This window comes from Chiloscyllium punctatum, chromosome 1, assembly GCF_047496795.1.
Source record: "Chiloscyllium punctatum isolate Juve2018m chromosome 1, sChiPun1.3, whole genome shotgun sequence".
Lineage (NCBI taxonomy): Eukaryota > Metazoa > Chordata > Chondrichthyes > Orectolobiformes > Hemiscylliidae > Chiloscyllium > Chiloscyllium punctatum.
The window spans coordinates 26,908,129-26,931,408 of record NC_092739.1 but is presented as its reverse complement, the minus strand read 5'-3'; the positions used below and the strand labels follow the sequence as shown (position 1 = coordinate 26,931,408).

Genomic DNA, 23,280 nt, shown 5'->3' with positions numbered 1-23,280 from the left:
GATTCATATCATTAAAATAGTTTCAACCTGAAATAAAATTTCCTTTCACAAGTAGAAAGGATACTTCAAGAGTTCCTATACAATGATACAATAATGCAGTCCAACAAGTAGATATTTTCCCTGCAGCAGAAACCAACTCTGCACCAAAAATCCCTTTAGTCAAATATTTAGTACAATTACAACAATTAAGTTAAAAATCACACAACAGCTAGTGCTTCCAAATAAACTTGTTGAATTATAACCTGATGTTGTGTGATTTTTAACTTTGTACATCGCTGTCCAATACCGGCATCTCCAAATTATAACAATTAACATTTCATATTTTTTAACATGTTGACTAATGGAACATAGGAACACAAGCAGGGCATTCAGTCCATTGAGTCTGTTCCACTTTTCAATACAATCGTGGCTATTCATTCACTTCAATGACTTTTAATCATCCCACCCTCATAACCCTGTGTGCTATTGGTAATCAGAAATCTATCATTCTCTACCTGAAACATACTCAAAGACTGAACTTCCACAGCCCTCTGTGGGAGACAATTCCAAAGGGTCTCAATCCTCTGATAAAAGAAAACTCCCCTCAGATCTAAGTGATTTGCCCCTTATTTTCCCTGGTTCTAAACTCTCCAATGGGGGGAAGCATTTACCCTGTCTATCCTTTTAAGTAATTTGCAGCTTTCAACCAGATTACATCTCATTCTTCAAATCTCTTGAGAATATAGGCACAGCTTGCCTATATTCTTTAGAATCTCTCATCATCGGACAGACCTATCGTCCCAGGAATAAGTCTGGTGAACCTTTGCTGCACTTACTCGATGGTAATATCAGTCGTGAGACAAGGAGTCCAGAACTGCAGAACTGCATGTTACTCCAGGTGCAGTCTAACCAAACTTCAGTACAACTTCACTCCTCCTTTTCTCAAATCCTCTCATGATAAAGCCTAAATAAAGTTAGTTAATAACATTGGAGTGCCATTACAACAAATTTATCACAACTCCGGAAAATCATTAGTTACCTCAATTGAAAATGAGTGGCTTAATGATTCTGAAAAGTATTAATTTTATGTACAGAAATATACCAGAATTGAAAATGATCAGAGTTTAAAAGCACATTTCACTACCTGCAATTCCCCTGTTATTTTTGTCTTTGTCAAATGCCTTTCAAGCTCCCTCTTCAAATTACTGATGTTATCAGCCCCAGTTTCCTCTGGTTGTCAATAATATGACTATTTGCAGGGAGACTTAAGAAGAACGATTCATGTTCCCAGAGCATTTAACATCAAATTCAATAGAAATAATCTAGATGGAAAATATTATTGTAATTTGTTTAGCCTATTTCTTTATTAAACTCTTATTTCTCCATTTTATACTTAATTTTACTGTTTGAAACCCGTAGATACTCCTCTAAAACTCTTTATTGTGCCAGTGGTTCATTTAATTCCATTTAGAATCCTTCATTTATGTCAGTATTTGACATACTAATCAACACCAAATGGAAATTAGATTGTTTTTTGGAGAGCCTTTTTGAACAATCTACTAGATTATAAACGTGCGGAAGATTAAAGATGATATTGGCATATACTTTTCCACTGAAATAATGGAAATAATAATGATATTCACCATTATTACTTATGTGCAAATACTGCTGTGCCTTAAGTTGAGGACAAATGCACTGTTTATTTATGGAAACTCAACTATTGCTATCCAAGACGTGTTCCAGTATCAGTAGCTTTGTGAAAACAGAAGCCTTGCAATTGAAATTCATTAAATGGCATGTGATTGTAGTATTTGTGTCGTACTCATGAATTAAACACATCATCCATCTTTGAAGAGGTGTTCGGACTCCTGGCCTGTCCATTCCCTCTTGCATGAACGACTGCATCCTTTTTCTTTTATTTTATTTTTCTTCACTTAACTTTTGAATCAAATTCATTTTTTCTTCTTTCTGCGGCTGTGGTGGTGGAGAAAGTCTCCTCGGTGCAGGTGAACGGCAGATCTGATCCATTCCTCATAGTCAGAGTCTTGAACAACTGTTCCAATGTTGATGAATTGAGGTCCATTTTTTTCTTCTGGTGTTTTGGTGGCATCTGCAATAGCAGCAGAGTGAATGATTCTTCCATCCTCAGGAGTTAATTTATTGAACTGGTCAAACAGTTCTTGGAAATTGACAATGTGCTCAGCCCTTGAGAGTTATAGAGTCACAGAGATGTATAGCACGGAAATGGAACCTTCGGCTCAACTCATCCATGCCAACCAGATTCAGTCCCACCTGCCAGCACCCAGCCCATATCAGTCCAAACCCTTCCTATTTACGTACCCAGCTAGATGCCTTTTAAATGTTGCAATTGTACCAGCCTCCACAACTTCCTCTGGCAGCTCATTCCATGAATGCACCATCCTCTGTGTGAAAACATTGCCCCTTAGGTCTCTTTTATATCTGTCCCCTCTTACTCTAAACCTATGCCCTCTAGTTCTGCTCTCCCCCGCCCCAGGGAAGAGACTTTGTCTATTTATCCTATCCACGCCCCTCATGATTTTATAAACCTCTATAAGGTCACCCCTCAGCCTCCAATGCTCTAGGGAAAACAGCCCCAGCCCACTCAACCTCTCCCTATAGCTCAAATCCTCCAACCCAAGCAACATCCTTGTAAATCTTTTCTGAACCCTTTCACGTTTCACAACATCCTTTCGAATGGAAGGAGACCAGAATTGCACACAATATTTCAAAAGTGGCCTAACCCATGTCCTATACAGCCACAACATAGCCTCCTAACTCCTGTACTCAACACTCTGACCAATAGAGGAATGCATACCAAACACCTTCTTCATTACTGCTATCAACCTGCAACTCCACTTCAAGGAGCTATGAACTCGCACTCCAAGGTCTCTTTGTTCAGTAACACTCCTTAGGACCTTACCATTAAGTGTATAAGTCCTGCTAAGATTTGCTTTCCCAAAATAACAGCACCCCTCATTTATCTAAATTAAACTCCATCTGCCACTTCTCAGCCCATTGGCCCATCTGATCAAGATCCCATCGTAATTTGAGGTGAACTGCTTTGCTGCCTCCAATTTTGATTTCATCTGCAAACTTACTAACTATACCACTTACGCCTACATCCAAATAATTTATATAAATGTAGTGGACCCAGCTCTGATCCTTGTGGCACTCCACTGGTCACAGACCTCCAATCTAAAAAACAACCCTTCACCACCATCCTCTATATTTACTTTGGAGCCAGTTCTGTATCCAAATGTTCTTCCCGTATTCCATGAGGTCTAACCTTGCTCACCAGTCTCCCATGGGGAACCTTGTCGAACACCTTAATGAAGTCCATACAGATCAAGTCCACTGTTCTGCCCTCATGAATCCTCTTCATTACTTCTTCAAAAATCTCAGTCAAGTTTGTGAGACATGATTTCCCATGCACAAAGCCATGTTGACTATCCCTAATCCGTCCTTGCCTTTCCAAATACATGTACGTCCTGTCCCTCAGGATTCCCTCCAACAACTTGCCCACCACCGATGTCAAACTCACTGCTCTATATTTCCCTGGCTTGTCCTTACCACCCTTCTTAAACAGTAGCACCAAGTTAGTCAACCTTCAGTCTTTCGGCACCTCACCTGTGACGATCGATGGTACAAATATCTCAGCAAGGGGCCCAGCAATCACTTCCCTAGCTTCCCACAGAGTTTGAGAGTGCACCTGATCAGGTCCTGGGGAGTTATTTACTTTTATGCATTTCAAGACATCTAGCACTTCCTTCTCTGTAATGTGGACATTTCTTAAGATGTCTATTTCCCTACATTCAGTATCTTCCACATCCTTTTCCACAGTAAACACTGATACAAAATATTTGTTTAGTATCTCTCCCATCTCCTGCGGCTCCACACAAAGACCGCCTATAAGGGGTCCTATTCTCTCCCTAGTTACCCTTTTGTCTTTAATGTATTTGTAAAAACCCTTTGGATTCTCCTTAGCTCTATTTGCCAAAGCTATCTCATTCCCCTTTTTGCCCTCCTGATTTCCCTCTTATGTATACACCTACTGACTTAATACTCTTCTAAAGATTAGATTAGTTTCGATTCTCTACAGTGTGGAAACAGCCCCTTCGGCCCAACAAATCCACACCGCCCCTCCAAAGAGAAACCCACCCAAACCCATTCCCCTACCCTATATTTACCCGTGACTAATACACCTAACACTATGAGCAATTTAGCATGGCCAATTCACCTGACCTGCACATCTTTGGATTGTGGGAGGAAACCGGACCACCAGGAGGAAACCCACGCAGACACAGGGAGAATGTGCAAACTCCACACAGACAGGCGGGAATCGAATCCAGGACCCTGCTGCTGTGAGGCTGTAGTGCTAACCACTGAACCACCATGCCACCCACCATTCGATCTATCTTGTCTGTCCCGGACATATACTTCCTTCTTTTTCTTAACCAAACCCTCAATTTATTTAGTCATCCAGATTCCCTATACCTACCAGCCTTCCCTTCACCCTGACAGGAATATACTTTCTCTGGATTGTTATTATCTCATTTCTGAAGGCTTCCCATTTTCCAGCCATCCCTTTACCTGCGAACATCTGCCTCCAATCACTACCATAACCACCCTATTATTCTTCCAGATAACTGAGATGTCCTCACAAATTTGTTTCTCAATTTCCCTCTGACTATTAGGCGGTCTGTAATACAGTCCCAATAAGGTGGTCATCCCTTTCTTATTTCTCAGTTCCACACAAATAACTTCCCTGGATGTATTTCCGGGAATATCCTCCTTCAGTACAGCTGTAATGCTATTGCTTATCAAAAACACGACTCTCCTTCCTCTCTTGCCTCCCTTTCTGTCCTTCCTGTAGCATTTGTATCCTGGAACATTAAGCTCCCAGCCCTGTCCATCCCTGAGCCATATTTCTGTAATTGCTATGATATCCCAGTCCCATGCTCCTAACTATGCCTGTGTTCATCTGCCTTCCTTGTTAGTCCTCTTGCATTGAAATTAATGCAGTTTAATTTATCAGTCCTACCTTGTTCTCTGCTTTGTCCCTGCCTGCCCTGACTGTTTGACTCGTTTCTTTTCTCAACTATACCAGTCTCAGATTGATCTCTTTCCTCACTATATCCCTGGTCCCACGCCCCATCTTACTAGTTTAAATCCTCGTGAATAGCTCTAGCAAATCTGCCTTCCAATCTGGGTGCAATCCATCTTGTACAAGTTACTTCTACTCCAAAACAGATTCCAATAATCCAAAAATGCGAATCCTTCTCCCCGGTTTCAGCTCCTCAGCTATGCATTCATCTGCTCTATCCTCCTATTCCTACCCACACTTGCTCACAGCACCAGGAGTAATCCCGATATTACTACTCTCAAGGATCTCCTTTTTAAAATTCCTGCCTAACTCTCTACATTCTCGATTCAAAATCTCAGCCTTTTCCCTTCCTATGTCATTGGTTCCAATATGTACAATGACCTCCTGCTGGTCCCTTGCCCCCTTGAGAACATTCTGCACCGTCTCTGAGACATTCTTGTTCCTGGCACCAGAACGGCAACACACCATTTTGAGTTTTCGTTGCTGGCCACAGAAAGGTCTGTCTGTGCCTGGGACTAGAGAGTCCCCTAACAAAAGTGATCTCTTGGAACTCAACATACATTGCATTAGAGTCAGTCTCAATACCAGAAATTTGGCTGTTTGGGCTACATTCCCCTTAGAATCCATCACCGCCTACATTTTCCAAAACAGCACAGATAGCCACAGAAGACTCGTGCATGACCTGCCTACCTCTCTTACCTTTCCTGGAGTTAACCCATCTATGTGACTGTATCTGCAACTTTTTCCCTTCCTATAACTAATATCCATCATATCCCCTTGCTCCTGTAATTTCCTCATTGCCTCTAACTATCTCTCCAACTGATCCATTTGATCTAATAGGATTCATAACCAATAGCATTTATTGAAGATATAATCTTCAGTAACCCGTATACTCTCCCTAAACATCTACATCCAACAAGAAGAGCATATCACTCTACTAAAGGCCATTTTTGCTTCTTCCAATCTACAGAACCAGAAAATAGCACTGTCTTATCCCTCTACAAAACACTGCTCCAGGCTAACTTAATTACTTTTGGCTTATATTTTTAAGTTTAATCAAGAGACATATCTCAATAAAACATATAACCAAGAAAGAACTCACTCTACTCGATATTGCAGACGTTTTGTAAGGCCACACTTAAAAATATTCACTTATCTGTTTCTGTGCAGTGACCTGTCCCAAAAAGGCTCCTCCGAGATTAGTTGGGAATTTCAATGTTTGTTAATTTTCCCAGATGCACTCTGATGTCCAGTGATATATGAATTCAAACAGCAAAGGCAGTAACTGCGCAGGTACATTGCTGTGTCAGTTAGCAGTGTGGGTTTTTCTCTCTCTCTCTCTCTCTCTCGCGCTCTCTCTCTGTCTCTGTCTCTCTCTTTCTCTCTCTCTCCTGCACTGATCTCACCATGTGCTTCCTTTGTCTATTCCTCTCCTGTTTAAAAGAGATTTTCTCCCCCAAAGTTCCAAAACAATGCAACAGCATATAAAACATAAGTGCTGCTCCTGAAATTTGAGGAAATCACCACCAACACCTAAAATACCTCAAAAAAGGAGTAGCTGTTTCAGCCAGAAATTCTCCCTGTCCTCCATCTTGGATTACCCAGAATCCATTTGGGACAATCTCTTGGCTGTGGCAGCAGTTGGAGAATCGGCAGCGATGAGGCTTTGACAGAGGTCTGTTCAATGGCAGCACAATTTGCTTCAACATGTTTTCTCCTTGGTGTTGCAGAGTCTGGGAATGGTTTGGCCGCTGCAGACTGTGGTGGCATCCCATAGCCACTTAGGAAATCAAGAAGCCGTGGATGGAGCAAAACATAAAATTTGTGCTAACTTTGCATTTTTAAAATTATTTATCTCATTAAAATTGTGCCAGCTTATGGCAACTTGCACATTTTGTACAGTATTTTCATAAATACATGTAACAATAAATTACTATAACTATTACCATTACATTATAAGTTAAGTCTTGCCCCTTTAATCTCAGAAGTGTTTTAATGGTGTGATAAGTGTTGATTGTTATCAAATCAACTATCTGGCATGGAAACTCAACTCTCATAAACATAGAGTTACATTCCTTCATCTGTTCACTACTTTTTGTGAATTTTAAAATGCAATATTTAGAATATAATCTGAAAGTTTTCCTCTCTGTCTCTTTTTCCTTGTCTTAATCTATATTTTCTTGACTTTTCTCTATTTTCCTCCATCTTGCATTGAAATCACCTATTCTAACAAACATTACCTTTTCAGTTCTCATTCTGTGAATTCCAAATCCTTCAATCTTTTGGCTAGAGTTTTCAAGTTGCTTGCTCTGTTCATTCAGGTTTCAGGTGGTCTGGTTTCATTCTTGCAATAGCCAGAATTATCCATATAAAACATTTAAAAACCTGCCTGGAGTTGTTTATTGCTCATTGATTAAGAACATAGAACATCGAAAAGTACAGCACAGAACAGGCCCTTTAGCCCACGATGTTGTGCTGAGATTTAATCCTAATGTAAAATATAGTAACTTAACCTACACACCCCTCAACTCACTGCTATCCATGTGCATGTACAGCAGTCGCTTAAATGTCCCCAAGGACTCTGCTTCCACTACCACAGCTGGCAATGCATTCCATGCGTTCACAATTCTCTGTGTAAAGAACCTACCTCTGATGTCTCCTTTATATCTTCAAACTATGACTTCTCGTACCAGTCAATCCTGCCCTGGGGAAAAGTCTCTGGCTAATGACTCTATCTATTCCTCTCATTATTTTGTACACCTCGATCAGGTCTTCTCTCCAGAGAGAAATGTTCGAGCTTATTCAACTTTTCTTCATAAGGCAAGCCCTCCAGTTCAGGTAGCATCCTGGTAAACCTTCTTTGCACCTTTTTCAAAGCCTCTGTATCTTTCCTATAGTAGGGCGACCAGAAATGGACACAATATTCCAAGTGTGGTGTCACCAGGGACTTGTAGAACTGCAGCAAAACCTCGCGGCTCTTAAACTCGATCCCCCTGTTAATTAAAGCCAAAACACCATATGCTTTATTAACAGTCTTATCCACTTGGGTGGCAACTTTGAGGGATCCTCTGTTCCTCCACACTGCCAAGAATCCTGTCTTTAATCTTATATTCAGCATTTGAGTTTGACCTTCCAAAATGCATCACTTCGCATTTATCCAGGTTGAACTCCATCTGCCATTTCTCAGTCCAGCTCTGCATCCTGTCTATGTTGTCATTTATAAAAACTACAAAGAGCAGAGGCCCTATGCTTTGCCAAATAGTCACAATTCCTATCCCTCAGAATTCTTTCCAAAGAAGAATTGGACAATCTTTACTTTGGTTTATTAGCATTCCCAGGTTTGATATGGGAATATGATGGAGGCTCCATAAATGCTTTGGTGTGTGTTTCTTGGTGATTTAAGCAAAGTGGATCTGTGATTCTCACAGTTTACACCTCTTCTATTTCTGACAAATAAATTTCTCATTCTGATTTTGTTCACCTCATTAGCTTACTACTTAATACTTCAAGAAAACTCGTTCTGATGTGTAGTCTGATTCATCACTTGCACATGAACTTAATTCATCCAAACTCTGCAAGTTCCAAGGATAAAAATATATATTTTGATCAATTTTGCAGAAGTTACTGTGAAATATTTCACATCAATCTTGTGTGTTTTAGGCCTTAACAGTGTTATTACCTATTGATCAACACAAAGATTTTTTTCCACTTCACTTCATTGAAACATTTTTAAAACATTTTGCCTTCACGTGTTGTACCTGAACATGTTTTTCCATCAGATCCTAAAACAGATCCTGGTCGACAGACACAGATTGGTCCTTTGGATGTTTGGATGCAATCATGGCTACATTCAGTGTAATTTTCCAAACAAGGGATAGGATCTGATGAATAAAGAACAATAAAGTAGCAAATAAATTAGCATTGGTGAATAAAGAACAATAGTGTAGCAAATAAATTAGTATCGGGGAATTGATTTAGCTCAGTTGGCAGGATTGTTGGTTTACAGAGTAGTATAATGTTAACAGCCTGGGTTCAATTCCCCATCACTGGTTTGAGGTTACCATGAAGGACTCTCCTTCTCAGCCCCTTCCCTTGCCTGAGGTCTGGTGGCCCTCAGGTTAAATCACCACCAGTCACTTCTGTCTAATAAGAGAGCAGCTCCTATGGTCTGGTAGGACTACAGTGATAACACATATGATCATTATTGTTGTCTTTATAAAATATAATGTATTACAATTGTGTGATGCTGGGTGACAGGCAAGGAACCATCTCCTTGCTGGTCACCTCCAATTCTACTGGGGACATTGAATATTCTTGAGTACATTCAAAGCAATTCTTCATGCAGTATGAGAGCATTGGAACATTTTTATTCCATTTTTAGTGCCTGTTTTTGTTTCTAGAAAGAGACTGTTGATTTTTGCTTCAAAAGGGTAATAATTGATTTGGAGGAAATATTCAATGAAGGTTTGGTATGGATCAACCCTGAGTTGTGCAAAGTAAAGACCAAGTGTACATGTTGTAGAACAGATAGACCTGGGGGTCAGGTACAAATTCATTGACGTTTGCATCATATATAGATAGGGTGGTTAAGTAGGTGCTTAGCATGCTTGCCTCCGTTGCTCAGTTTTTTGAGTATAAGAGTTGGCACATTTTGTTGTTGTTGTACAGGATGTTGGTGAGGCCTCTTCCAGAGAGTGCAGTTCTGGTCACCCTGTTATCGGAAGGATATTATTAAGCTGGCTAGGGTTCAGAAGAGATTTATCAGGATGTTTCCATGAATGGAGGATTTGAGTTACAAGGAGAGGCTGGACAGTCTGGGATTTCTTTCACTAGAGTGTAGGCATTTGAGGGGTGACATTATAGAGGTTTATGAAATCATAATGAGTATGGATAGATAAATGGTAAGTTTCTTTCCTTAGAATGGGAAACTCAAGGACATATTTTTAAGGTGAGAGGAGAAAGTTTTAAAAATATATGAGGGACAATTGTTTTTTACGCATTATTGTTCATGTATGGAATGAGTTTCCAGAGGAGCTGGTGAATACCTGTTTAAAAGAGAATGTTTAAGCAATGTTTAAAAAAGAATTGTCTGTTTCCTTGCTGTATGTCTCTATGACTCCATGGCATGGCCCACTCCTATTACTGTAACTGCAATTCTGTATTAAACAAATCTCAGATTCTTCCATGTGTTAAGGCAGTTTGTGTTTTATCATTTATTTTATTTAAATAATGTTACTTTACATAACTTGAAATGAGTTAAATATCCTCACCAATTTCTCCATTATAACTTACTGTCATTCTTACATATCTGCATACATCAAACAACAATATATTGCACTCAAGCAGTATATTTACAATAATTATGACTTGTTATTTATTAATTTGCTGATCATTTAGTGATTAGTTCAATGTATAGACTGTCAATAGGTTGAAACAGCTAAATTCCACATGTACTCATGTAAAAGTAGAATTTCTGAGACCAAACATGGAAGGCCAGTGGTTTCTTCTGAAACCATAAAGTTAGTGGGTCAGCTTGCACGTGTAATATTTTTGCAAAGCTGAAATTCACCCTCTCCCATTATATTGTGACCTAATTGTTCACTAGCAGATTGTCAGATCAGAAACTGTTCCCACCAACACAGCCCCATGCTGGTGCAAAAGGGACCATTATTATTTGGGGCAGCACAGTGACTCAGTGGTTAGCACTGCTGTCTCACTGCGCCACGGACCCAGGTTCAATTCCTGCCGCAGGTGATTGTCAGTGTGGAGTTTCCCTGTATTTGCATGGGTTTCCTCTGGGTGTTCCAGCTTCCTCTCACAATCCAAAGATATGAATTTAGGTGAATTGGCCATGCTAAATTATAGAGTCATTGAGATGTACAGCATGGAAACAAACTGTCCATGCTGACCAAATATTCCAACCCAATCTGCACCCCACCTCTCCAAAACCATCCAAATGCCTCTTAAATGTTGCAATTGTACCAGCCTCCACCACATCATTCCATACATGTACCACCCTCTACATGAAAAAGTTGCCCCTTAGGTTTCTTTTATATCTCTCCCCTCTCACCCTAAACCTATGCCCACTAGTTCTGGACTCCCCCAACCCAGGGAAAAGATTTTGTCTATTTATCCTATCCATGTCCCTCATAATTTTGTAAACCTCTATAAGGTCACCCCTCAGCCTCCGACGCTCCAGGGAAAACAGCCCCAGCCTGTTCAGCCTCTCCCTGTAGCTCAAATCCTCCAACACTGGCAACATCCTTGTAAATCTTTTCTGAAACCTTTCAAGTTTCACAACATCTTTCCGATAGGAAGAAGACTGGAATTGCACGCAATATTCCAACAGTGGCCTAACCAATGTCCTGTACAGCTGCAACATGACCTCCCAACTCCTGTACTCAATACTCTGACCAATAAAGGAAAGCATACCAAATGCCTTCTTCACTATCCTATCTGCCTGCGACTTGACTTTCAAGGAGCTATGAACCTGCACTCCAAGGTCTCTTTGTTCAGCAACACTCCCTAGGACCTTACCATTAAGTGTATAAATCCTGCTAAGATTTGCTTTCCCAAAGTGCAGCACCTCACATTTATCTGAATTAAACTCTATCTGCTACTTCTCAGCCCATCCTGTTGTAATCTGAGATAACCCTCTTCGCTGGCCACTACACCTCCAATTTTTGTGTCATCTGCAAACTTACTAACTATACCTCATGTGCTCACATCCAAATCATTTCTGTAAATGACAAAAAGTAGAGGACCCTGCAATGATCCTTGTGGCACTCCACTGGTCACAGGCCTGCAGTCTGAAAAACAACCCTCCACCACCATCCTCTCTCTGTCTTCTATCTTTGAGCCAGTTCTGTATCCAAATGGCTAGTTCTCCCTGTATTCCATGAGATCTAATCTTGCTTGTCAGTCTCCCATGGGGAACCTTGTTGAGCGCATTACTGAAGTCCATATAGATCACATCAACTGCTCTGCCCTCATCAATCCTCTTTGTTACTTCTACAAAAAACTCAATCAAGTTTGTGAGACATGATTTTCCACACACAAAGTCATGTTGACTATCCCTAATCAAACTTTCCAAATACATGTACATCCTGTCCCTCAGGATTCTCTCCAACAACTTGCCCACCACTAAGGTCAGGCTCACCAGTCTAGATGTCACCACCTATTTCCCTACATTCTATATCTTCCATATTCTTTTCCACAGTAAATACTGATGCAAAATATTCATTTAGTATCTCCCCCATTTTCTATAGCTCCACACAAAGGCCACCTTGCTGATCTTTGAGGAGCCCTATTCTCTCCCTAGTTACCCTTTTGTCCTTAATATATTTGTAAAACCCTTTGGATTCTCTTTAATTGTATTTGCCAAAACTATCTCATGTCCCCTTTTTGTCCTCCTGATTTCCCTTTTAAGTAAACTCCTACTTCCTTTATACTCTTCTAAGGATTCACTCGATCTATCCTGTCTATACCTGACATATGCTTCCTTCTTTTTCTTAACCAAACCCTCAATTTCTTTAGTTATCCAGCAGTCCCTATCCAGCCTTTCCTTTCACCCTGTCAGGAGTATGCTTTCTCTGGATTCTTGTTATCCCATTTCTGAAGGCTTCCCATTGTCCAGTCATCCTGCGAATATCTGCCTCCAATCAGCTTTCGAAAGTTCTTGCCTAATACCGTCAAAATTGACCTTTCTCCAATTTCGAACTTCAACTTTTTGATCTGGTCTATCCTTTTCCATCACTATTTTAAAACGAATAGAATTATGGTCGCTGGCCCCAAAGTGCTCCCCTACCGACACCTCAGTCACCTGCCCTGTCTTATTTTCCAAGATTAGGTCAAGTTTGTCACCTTCTCTAGTAGGTATATCCACATACTGAATCAGAAAATTGTCTTGTATGCACTTAAGACATTCCTCTCCATCTAAACTTTTAACACTGTGGCAGTCCCAGTCGATGTTTGGAAAGTTAAAATCTCCTACGATAACTATCCTATTATTCTTACAGATTGCCCATAGTGTTCAGGGATATGTAGGTTTAGTGCATTAGTCATGGGTAACTGTAGAATAGAAGGGAAGGGTGGGATACTCTTCAGAGGGTTGGTGTGGACTTGGTGGGCCGAGGGGCCTTTTTCCATGCTGTCGGGATTTTATTCTACTCTGCACAGATATGAGGAGTTGAACACTTGCCTTTGAATGAATAGATTAGCACCCAGTGAACTTGACTTCAGTGGTGAGCAGTAGATGCTAAGTACAAAGTGTCATTTCTCAGGATATTATGAAATTCAAACTACTTTTTAAACTGACTACAAAACACTGACTAACAGGGTCTTTCAAATTGGCTGTCTAAAACTCTCAAGGTGTGAAATCCACAACACAGGATGTATAATCGACCTAACCAGCCATCTTATTTGAAAAGGCATTTGAACTTGTGAACAACACATGATACATGTCAGGAAGCCATTTTATTGTCTGCTTTTAAATGAAGTTGCTGTGCAGACAAAGTTCCACCAAATCCCACTGAACCTACTTTACAATCCAAGTTGGTTCTATATCTACAGAAATATGTTCTAGTCTTGGAGAGGCTTGTAAGAATGATCTTGGGAATGAACAGCGTGTCATATGAGGAGTTGTTGAGGACTTTGGGTTTGTACTGATGCAGTTTGGGAGGATGGGGGAATCTCATTATCAATTATTGATCACTGAGGAGCCTGGATAGAGTAGATGTGGAGATGTTTCCAATGGTATGAGCGACTAGGACCAGAGAGCACAATCTCACTGAAGGGATGATTCTTCAGAACTGAGATGAGGAGTAATTTCTTCAACCAAAGTCTGATGAATCTCTAGAACTAATTTCAACAGAAGGCTGTGGAGGCCAAGTCATTGAATGCATTTAAGACAGAGATAGGTAGTTTCTTGATTAGTAAGCGGATCAAAGGTTTACCGGAGAAAACATGAGAATGGCGTTGAGAAACATATCAACCATATCAAATACTGAAGGAGACTCAATGGGCTGAATTATCCAATGATCTAAAATGGTCTTATGATCTTTTAAATACACACCACTAATAATATTTCGCCAGAAGTATTAATACTTGTTAATAATGTGTTCACTTACAAGCCATAGGCAGATGGAGTTGAATTTAAGTAAATGTGAGGTACTGTATTTCGGAATAGCAAATCAGGCTTATACACTTATGGTAAGGTCCTGGGGAGTATTGCTGAACAAAGAGACTTTGGTGTGAAGGTTCATAGTTCCTTGGAAGTGGAGTGTCAGTTATATAAGATAGTGATGAAGGCATGCTTTCATTTATTGGTCAGAGCACTGAGTATAGGAGTTAGGAGGTCATGTTGCAGCTGACCAGGACATTGGTTAGGTGACTACTGGAATATTGCATGCAATTCTGGTCTCTCTCCTATAGCAAGGATGTTGTGAAACTTGAAAGGGTTCAGAAAAGATTTACAAGGATGTTGTCAGGGTTGGAGTTTTGAGCTGTAAGGAAAGGCTAAATAGGCTGGGACTGTTTTCCCTGGAGTGTCAGAGACTGAGGAGTACCTTATAGCATTTTATAAAATCATAAGCAGCATCGACAAGGTAATTAGATAAGGTCTTTTCTCTGAGGTGGGGGAATCCAGAACTGGAGGGCATAGGATTAGGGTGAAAAAGGAAAGATTTAAAAGAGACCTAAGGGGAAATCTTGCCAGACAGAGAGTGGTCTGTGTATGGAATGCAAGAGGAAGTGTTGGAAGCTGGTATAATTACAACATTTAAAAGGCATCTGGATGGGTGTATGAATAGGAAAGGTTTAGAGGGATTTGGGCCAAGTGCTGGCAAATAGAACTAAATTAATTTAGGATATCCGGTCGGCAAGGACAAGTTGGACTGAAGGGTCTGTTGCTATGCTCTACATCTTTATGATTCTACAATCACCAACAATATTTTTAAGTGTCTTTAATGTAACAAAACAGTCCAAAATACTTCATTGATGATGGTCAGATCCAAGGAAAAAATGGGAGGCAAATTAGCCATGGATGTAAGCACTAGAAAAGGGGCAAGTTTTGAAGAATTCCAAAGAAGTCAAAACAGACTTGAAATGTTAATTCCATTTCTCTCCCCACAGATGCTGCCAGACCTGTTGAGACTCTCCAGCACTTTCTGTTTTTATTTCAGGAAGCCAGTATGAGTAGTATTTTATCTTTATTCCAATACAAGTAAGTTCTTCAATGTCAATAAAGAGTCTGTCACAGAATGTGTATGTTGCTGGCCAGGACAACGCTTTTGCTAATCCCTCATTCCTCTGGAAAATGTGAGCTGCCTTCTTGAACAGTTACAGACCTTGCAGCGTTGGGGCACTCAGCAGTGTAAATAATACCTGTCTTATTCATTGGAAGTTCTGGAATCCATGGACAATGCAGAGATTCACTTAAAGAAAATGACATTGGTTGAAATTCTTCAAAGGTTACAGGAGATACAAGAGTCAATGGATTGAATATTCCTGCCCCTACTATTCTTAGATTTTCATGAAAATACTTGCATGAAACCTTACCATGACAGGTTTTCATATCAGGCAGCAATATAAAGCCTTCTGGACAGTAGCAGCGATAAGACCCTGGAAAGTTCTCACAGCCTAGAGTGCAGCCATGGTTCCAAAATGCACATTCATTGACATCTGAATATACAGAGATATATACATCAGAGGAAGGAGAAGTTGCATATTGTATTTGGAACTAATAAAAGTATTACAGTGTAGCAGGTGATAAGGAAATAATGAATGTAATTGAACAGTTTTTTCATAGAGAAGACAAGCCAAATGATATCATTGTACTGTATGATCCCAGGTTGGGCAATAATATGGCAGTAGGCCTCATCATCTGAACTCTCTCTCATTCCACACTGTTGTTTCACCTCAGCCTTAAATACAGTTAGTGAAGAAAAACCATCTTGACCTGTCATTGAAATCTTGCTTCATGCAAGTGATTTGTACCATTTAAAACATCCAAGCAAAATATAATTACAGGCATATTTAAAATGATCTAAATCAAAAATGCCTGTGTTGGCTTTTGGTGCCTTCGGTGGGCGAGATGTGTTAAATATATTTTACACTATATATATATATTACACAGATATATACTTTTTGACAGATATGTTCTAAATAATGTTACCATTGCAGAGAACAAATTCTAAATTTAAAGCATTTTTCCCCTAACTGCAGATTTTACATCTTCATACAAACAATTAACCTCCCTACAACTAATAGAAGCATCTAACATGAAAATGTGGTCTGTTTAGTCATGTTAGACAGATAAATGAGGAAATATAATGGGAGATGTCCCGCTTTGATATTCTTAGCGCATCCTTTCCCAGCAAATTATATAACCCAGTAAAAAATAGTGATTGAAATATATTTGGACATGTTAGAATGATCAGATATATGCTTCCAACATTTGGAGCATTGAAGCAAAATTTCTCCCTACTATTTCAAATGCATATCTTATAAATGCAAACATTCCATTCATGTGTGTGTACGAACATAGAAATACAAACATTACATTTGTATCAGTAATGGTTTTTATATGAAATAATTTACTCAAATTTCATATAAAACACATACACAACAAAGAACATTAACATACTTGTACATGAAGACAACATAGGAACCTGGAATTCTGCCACGTCAGAATGATTTAGGAACCTTTTAAAAATGGAGGATGCATCCTGATTCCCAAATCTATTTCCAGGCTTTTCAATTTTTAGCAAGGCCTTTAAGGGTTTGAGCTGGTTGAGGTTGCAAGCCTGCACTTGCACTCCTGACCTCATTGGCTCTATAGTAGCAATAAGAATATCCTTTTGCTCCATAACTTTCATGGAGTCAGGTTGGCCTTTTGACAAAGTCTTGGCTCAGACATCTCAGAGGTTTTCTGAACCATATTCTGCATGAGGGACCATTTTGAAAAGTCATTTCAGAGTTTTCTTCATCTTCTGATGCTAAGCTATGCCTCACGGTCCTTCATTCTTCAATGCCAAGCTATGGCACTTCCAGGTTCATTAGCCCACAATACACTATGTAGAACCAAGAACTCTCCAGTGACAATGGCGTATGTTTTAAAAAAGCAATTCATTCATTGCTGTACATTATGTTAAAAGGAGTCAAAGTTGTTGCAATGCAATGTAAGTGTAAATCATTCAGAGCCTTTAAAGTAACAATACCAGAAACTGCAAGAGCTTGATACTTCTTACCAGTAGGCAAAGAAACATAAACAAGCACTGTGCAAGTGATGGCAAAGATCAGAGACAGAGCTGTCTCATGTCGTCTTTAACTAGCAGATCAGATCCACACTGCTACAACAAGATTCTGTCCACAGTGTGACAGAAGGTACAGACAGCAGAGATTTGGATTATCAAAAGTCAATGAAGGGTTGAAGATAGGAGATTGGCCAAAAGTGAATTGGAATAGTGAAGTTCGGAGGTAACTATGTCATAGATGATAGTTTCAGCAGCACATGAGCTGAGGCAAGGTCAGAGTCAGATGTGGTTACAAAGGTAGAAGAAGATAGTCTCAGTAATAAAGTAGATAAATGGTCCAAAGTTCATCTTTGCATCAAGCACAATACCAAAGTTGCAAGGAATCATGTTCAATTTCAGAAAATTGCCAGCTCATTGTGCAAAGTTTACCTTCACAGGAATTCTGATCATCACTCAGAACATAGCCATCTTTACACTCACAGTGATTTTCTTCCAAGTCTTTTTTGCAGATGTTTCCATTGTCTCTTTCTGCAGAAATAGATAACAGAAGCAGGAAAGCAACAATGTTAAAGGTACAGTTTTCAAATTCTCCTTTTCATAATGTCAAGGTAATGGGAATTGAGATCTTAGGGATGAATTTCCAGAAGTGCATCTTGCCCATCAGGGTAGCTTATCCAGAAAGTGTTGCAAGCCTCCAAATTATTCAAAACTGTTTTTCCTCTATCTATGAATGATATTACAGTTTGCAAATTAAGGTTTGTGGAATAGAACTTTATCTTAAACTTAATAATTATTATAAAATCTATTTACCAATGCACAATTTTGCCACTCTCAGACAATGCTACAGAAGTTCTTAAATTTGTGATGTACTAGGTTGGTTATTTACCTGCCTTTCCCATTGGTGCTATTGGCTGGAAGAAGCACTGCAAGACGCACTGGCTGGAAAAAATGTGGACACAGACTGCTTGAGGAATCTACCTTTTAATGTAAATGCATGAAAATTCAAACTGTATGATCTAGCAATTCTCATTCATAACTGGATCATTGTAGACAAGGAATCAACATTTTTATGACTCTATGACTGTGATTACCTATGATTACCTGCATTCTTCATAAGTTTGTACCAAGCTATCTGTCTCAGTTGATGGAAGCCTCTATCCAACCCTATGGTGCATTTGGCGCTCCTGGGAGTCGGTGATGGGTCAGGAAGATTACTACTACTATTCCACGTCCACCCTGACAATTCATGGACAGCCCAGTTCACTTGCGTTAACTCACTAACAGGTAGAGAACTCATAGAACATAGAACATAGAACATAGAAAAATACAGCGCAGTACAGGCCCTTCGGCCCTCGATGTTGCACCTACCTAACCTACACTAGCCCAATAACCTCCATATGCTTGTCCAATGCCCGCTTGAATGACCATAAAGAGGGAGAGTCCACCACTGCTACTGGCAGGGCATTCCATGAACTCACAACCCGCTGAGTAAAAAATCTACCCCTAACATCTGTCCTATACCTACCACCCCTTAATTTAAAGCTGTGTCCCCTAGTAATAGCTGACTTCATTAGCGGAAAAAGGTTCTCACTGTCAACCCTATCTAAACCCCTAATCATCTTGTACACCTCTATCAAATCTCCCCTAAACCTTTTTTTCTCCAATGAGAAAAGCCCCAAGTGCCTCAGCCTTTCCTCATACGATCTTCCTACCATGCCAGGCAACATCCTGGTAAACCTCCTCTGCACTCGTTCCAATGCCTCCACATCCTTCCTATAATATGGCGACCAAAACTGCACACAATACTCCAGATGAGGCCACACCAGAGTCTTATACAACTGCAACATGACCTCAGGACTCCGGAACTCAATTCCTCTACCAGTAAAGCCCAGTACGCCATATGCCTTCTTCACAGCACTATTTACCTGGGTGGCAACTTTCAAAGATCTGTGTACATAGACACCAAGATCCCTCTGCTCATCCACACTACCAAGTAGTCTGCCATTAGCCCAGTAATCCATCTTCTTGTTACTCCTACCAAAGTGAATGACTTCACACTTAGCAACATTGAATTCCATTTGCCACCTTACTGCCCAGCTCTGCAACTTATCTATATCCCGCTGTAACCTGCCACATCCTTCTTTGCTGTCCACAACTCCACCGACTTTCGTGTCATCCGCAAACTTGCTCACCCAGCCTTCAAGCCCCTCCTCCAGGTCATCATGGTGGGAACACGACAAATATACTTCGTGTTTGCTTGGGTGCTTCCAGGAGGTCGAGGTCCCTCATTAAAGACACTCAGCAATGAATCAAGAGATTCAGAATCAGGAAAGCCTACAGCTAACTACCTACTTTGAATGCAATTACTTTCCTGAGTAAACCTCTTCTTCCACACTCATACCCATGTCACTCATTTGTACCTGGGTCCATCCTCAATCAAGGCCATAGCTAGTTGCTATATTGGCAGGAACATCACACACACGCCCTCCCCAAACCACACCCCCCCACCACCCCCAACCCTGGCCTCCTGTCCAGCCAGTCATGCCACTGTGCATAGAGGAGCATCTAAATGGCCATTGTCATGCTCATAATAATAAACTAATAATCAAATCCTCATCAGAGACTGATGATATAGCTAGTTTATTTGAAGAAGTAAATCACAGTATCAGTTATGAAGCAGACATTACAGATTATAAACATGAAGCTGACTTTCAAGAAGAGTTGCGATCACACGCACACACACACACACACACACACAGAGGTTTATCTCATTACAATAATGCAAACCTAAGAAGCTTCATTATGTAATTTACTGACACACCTAGTTCACATTTATGGTGACTTTGCCTCTTGTTTCTTTCTGTGTTCTGGACCTTGTATGGTACAACAGGACTGAGAGATCATTGGGAAACTAGAACAGACCTGATCTATCCTCAGTTCCATCTCACTATTGTGTTAACTTGTGTGTGTATGGACCAGTTCAGATCACATTTTGTTACATTGGCTCAGTGCCATCTGCTTCCTGTGGGATCGTGAAAACAAAATTGTCATTCCCTGTGTAATCTTCAAAATTTTGCATCCATATTTTTATTTTAAGCTCAATTGTCATTAACTGTTGCAGTTTTACAAGCTGCCCTCAAGTTTCAAAATGAGCACTTTGAATATGACTCCATAAATGTGAGTCAAACATGCACCCCACTGGTGATGGAATGGTTGCACTCTGAAATATTGCTCTCAAGTGTGACATTAGAATGTGTAGATCTTGCTTGGGCCTGGCTACATTTGAGGATTAGGTTTTTGATTGTGCAAATAATACATTCAGCTAGACCATTGGACTTGTGATAAATGGACAAAAAATTATGTGTTTAACTTTCCTGAAATACCTTCCCAATCAATTGTCCAGAAAGATCTCATGAGGAGTGCTATAAAATTACAAGTTTTATAATGAATTGAAAGTGACTTTACTGAAGCTTCAAAGAAGTCCTGCTGATCCCCACACCATTTCAAAGGTATACTTTTTGCCTCAATAATTCTCCAAGTGCTGAAGACTTTAAAGTAAAATTAGAAATGTGTGAAGATTCCTCTCAAAGATCAGCAAGGTGGCCTTTGTATGGAGCCGTAGAAAATGGGGGAGATAACTAAATGAGTATTTTGCATCAGTACTTACTGTGTGGAAAAGAATATGGAAGATAAAGAATGTAGGGAAATAGATGATGACATCTTGCAAAATGTCCATATTACAGAGGAGGAAGTGCTGGATGTCTTGAAACACATAAAAGTGGATAAATTCCCAGGACCTGATCAAGTGTACCCTAGATCTCTGTTGGAAGCTAGAGAAGTTATTGCTGGGCCTCTTGCTGAGATATTTGTATCATCGATAGTCACAGGTGAGGTGCCAGAAGATTGGAGGTTGGCAAACGTGGTGCCACTGTTTAAGAAAGGTGGTAAGAACAAGCCAGGGAACTATAGACCAGTGAGCCTGATCTCGGTGGTGGGCAGGTTGTTGGAGGGAATTCTGAGGGACAGGATGTACATGTACTTGGAAAGTCAAGGACTGATTAGGGATAGTCAACATGGCTTTGTGCATGGGAAACATGTCTCACAAACTTGATTGAGTTTTTTGAGGAAGTAAGAAAGAGGATTGATGAGGGCAGAGCGGTAGATGTGATCTATATGGACTTCAATAAGGCGTACAACAAGGTTCCTCATGGGAGACTGATTAGCAAGGTTAGATCTCATGGAATACAGGAGAATTAGTCATTTGGATACAGAACTAGCTCAAAGGTAGAAGACAGAGGATGGTGGTGGAGGGTTGTTTTTCAGACTGGAGGCCTGTGACCAGTGGAGTGCCACAAGGATTGTTGCTGGGTCCTCTACTTTTTGTCATTTACATAAATGATTTGGATGCGAGCATAAGAGGTACAGTTAGTAAGTTTGCAGATGACACCAAAATTGGAGGTGTAGTGGACAGCGAAGAGGGTTACCTCAGATTACAACAGGATCTGGACCAGATGGGCCAATGGGCTGAGAAGTGGCAGATGGAGTTTAATTCAGATAAATGTGAGGTGCTGCCTTTTGGGAAAGCAAATCTTAGCAGGATTTATACACTTAATGTGTCCGAGGGAGTGTTGCTGAACAAAGAGACTTTGGAGTGCATGTTCATAGCTCCTTGAAAGTTGAGTCGCAGGTAGGTATGATAGTGAAGAAGGCGTTTGGTATGCTTTCCTTTATTGGTCAGAGTATTGAGTACAGGAGTTGGGAGGTCATGTTGTGGCTATACAGGACATTGGAATATTGTGTGCAATTCTGGCCTCCCTTCTGTTGGAGGGATGTTGTGAAACGTGAAAGGGTTCAAAAAAGATTTACAAGGATGGCACCAGGGCTGGAGGATTTGAGCTATAGGGAGAGGCTGAAGAGGCTGGGGCTGTTTTCCCTGGAGCATCGGAGGCTGAGGGGTGACCTAATAGAGGTTTAAAAAATTATGAGGGGCATGGATAGGGTAAATAGGCAAAGTCTTTTCCCTGGGGAGGGGTTGTCCAGAACTAGAGGGCATAGGTTTAGGGTAAGTGGGGCAACTTTTTCACACAGAGGGTGGTATGTGGATGGAATGAGCTGCCAGAGGAAGTGGTGGAGGCCGGTACAATTGCAACATTAAAGAGACATTTGGATGGGTATATGAATAAGAAGGGTTTGGAGGGATATAGGCCGAGTACTGGCAGGTGGGACTAGATTGGGTTGGGATATCTGGTCGGCATGGACGGGTTGGACCTAAAGGTCTTGTTTCCATGCTGTACATCTCTATGACTTTATGACTCTATGATAATAAGTTGAAGACTTTGGAATGCAGGTTCATAGCTCCTTGAAAGTCGAGTCGCAGGTAGTTAGGATAGTGAGGAAGACAGTTCCTTTGACACTGCTCATTTTGGTGAAACATTCTGGATAGTTAAATGGTAAGCCATGAATTGAAGTTTCTGAGGCGAAGTTTCTGAGCTTGATATCTCACGGATTCCACTGAATCGGACCAGTGTTCGGTCACAACTTAGTAATAAAAACATGCTTTCCTCATTCCTCATCTAACCACAGTTGATTTCCTGGCTTGATAGTGTTTTTCATTCACTCAGGGTATGGCTTTCCCTGCTGAAACCAGCAGAGTGTTTTATTACAGGCTACCATTATACTTGAATACAATTCTACTTTCTTGGATGCTGCTTCAGAGTGTTCAAGCATTCAAAAAAAAAGCAGCAAATAGCATCAAAGGGGGAACAAGGCAAAATTCATGGCTCTTTACCAAAATTATGTAGCATTTAGAATGTAATAAATGAATTAGTGGCACAAATAGAGGTTAATAGGTCTGATTTTATGGCCATTATGTCGATGTGGTCACAAGGAGATCAAACAAGAAATTAAGGACTGACTGGAAGA

At 40.4% G+C, this 23,280-nt stretch overlaps 1 protein-coding gene across 5 annotated transcripts in view; it reads right to left on the bottom strand.

The window, feature by feature from the left end:
- egf (epidermal growth factor) overlaps nucleotides 1-23,280 on the bottom strand; it is a 156,523-nt gene that overhangs the window by 73,876 nt on the left and 59,367 nt on the right. For all 5 annotated transcript variants that reach the window (XR_011962012.1, XM_072581987.1, XM_072582302.1 and 2 more), the window contains exons 6-8: nucleotides 17,788-17,886; nucleotides 15,662-15,784; nucleotides 8,863-8,985 (exon numbers count right to left, since the gene is read on the bottom strand). Coding sequence is in view for 4 of the 5 variants with exons in the window: in XM_072581987.1 (XP_072438088.1) it covers nucleotides 8,863-8,985; nucleotides 15,662-15,784; nucleotides 17,788-17,886 (345 nt within the window). In the remaining variant the exon portion in view is untranslated. The remainder of the gene's footprint in view (nucleotides 1-8,862; nucleotides 8,986-15,661; nucleotides 15,785-17,787; nucleotides 17,887-23,280) is intronic.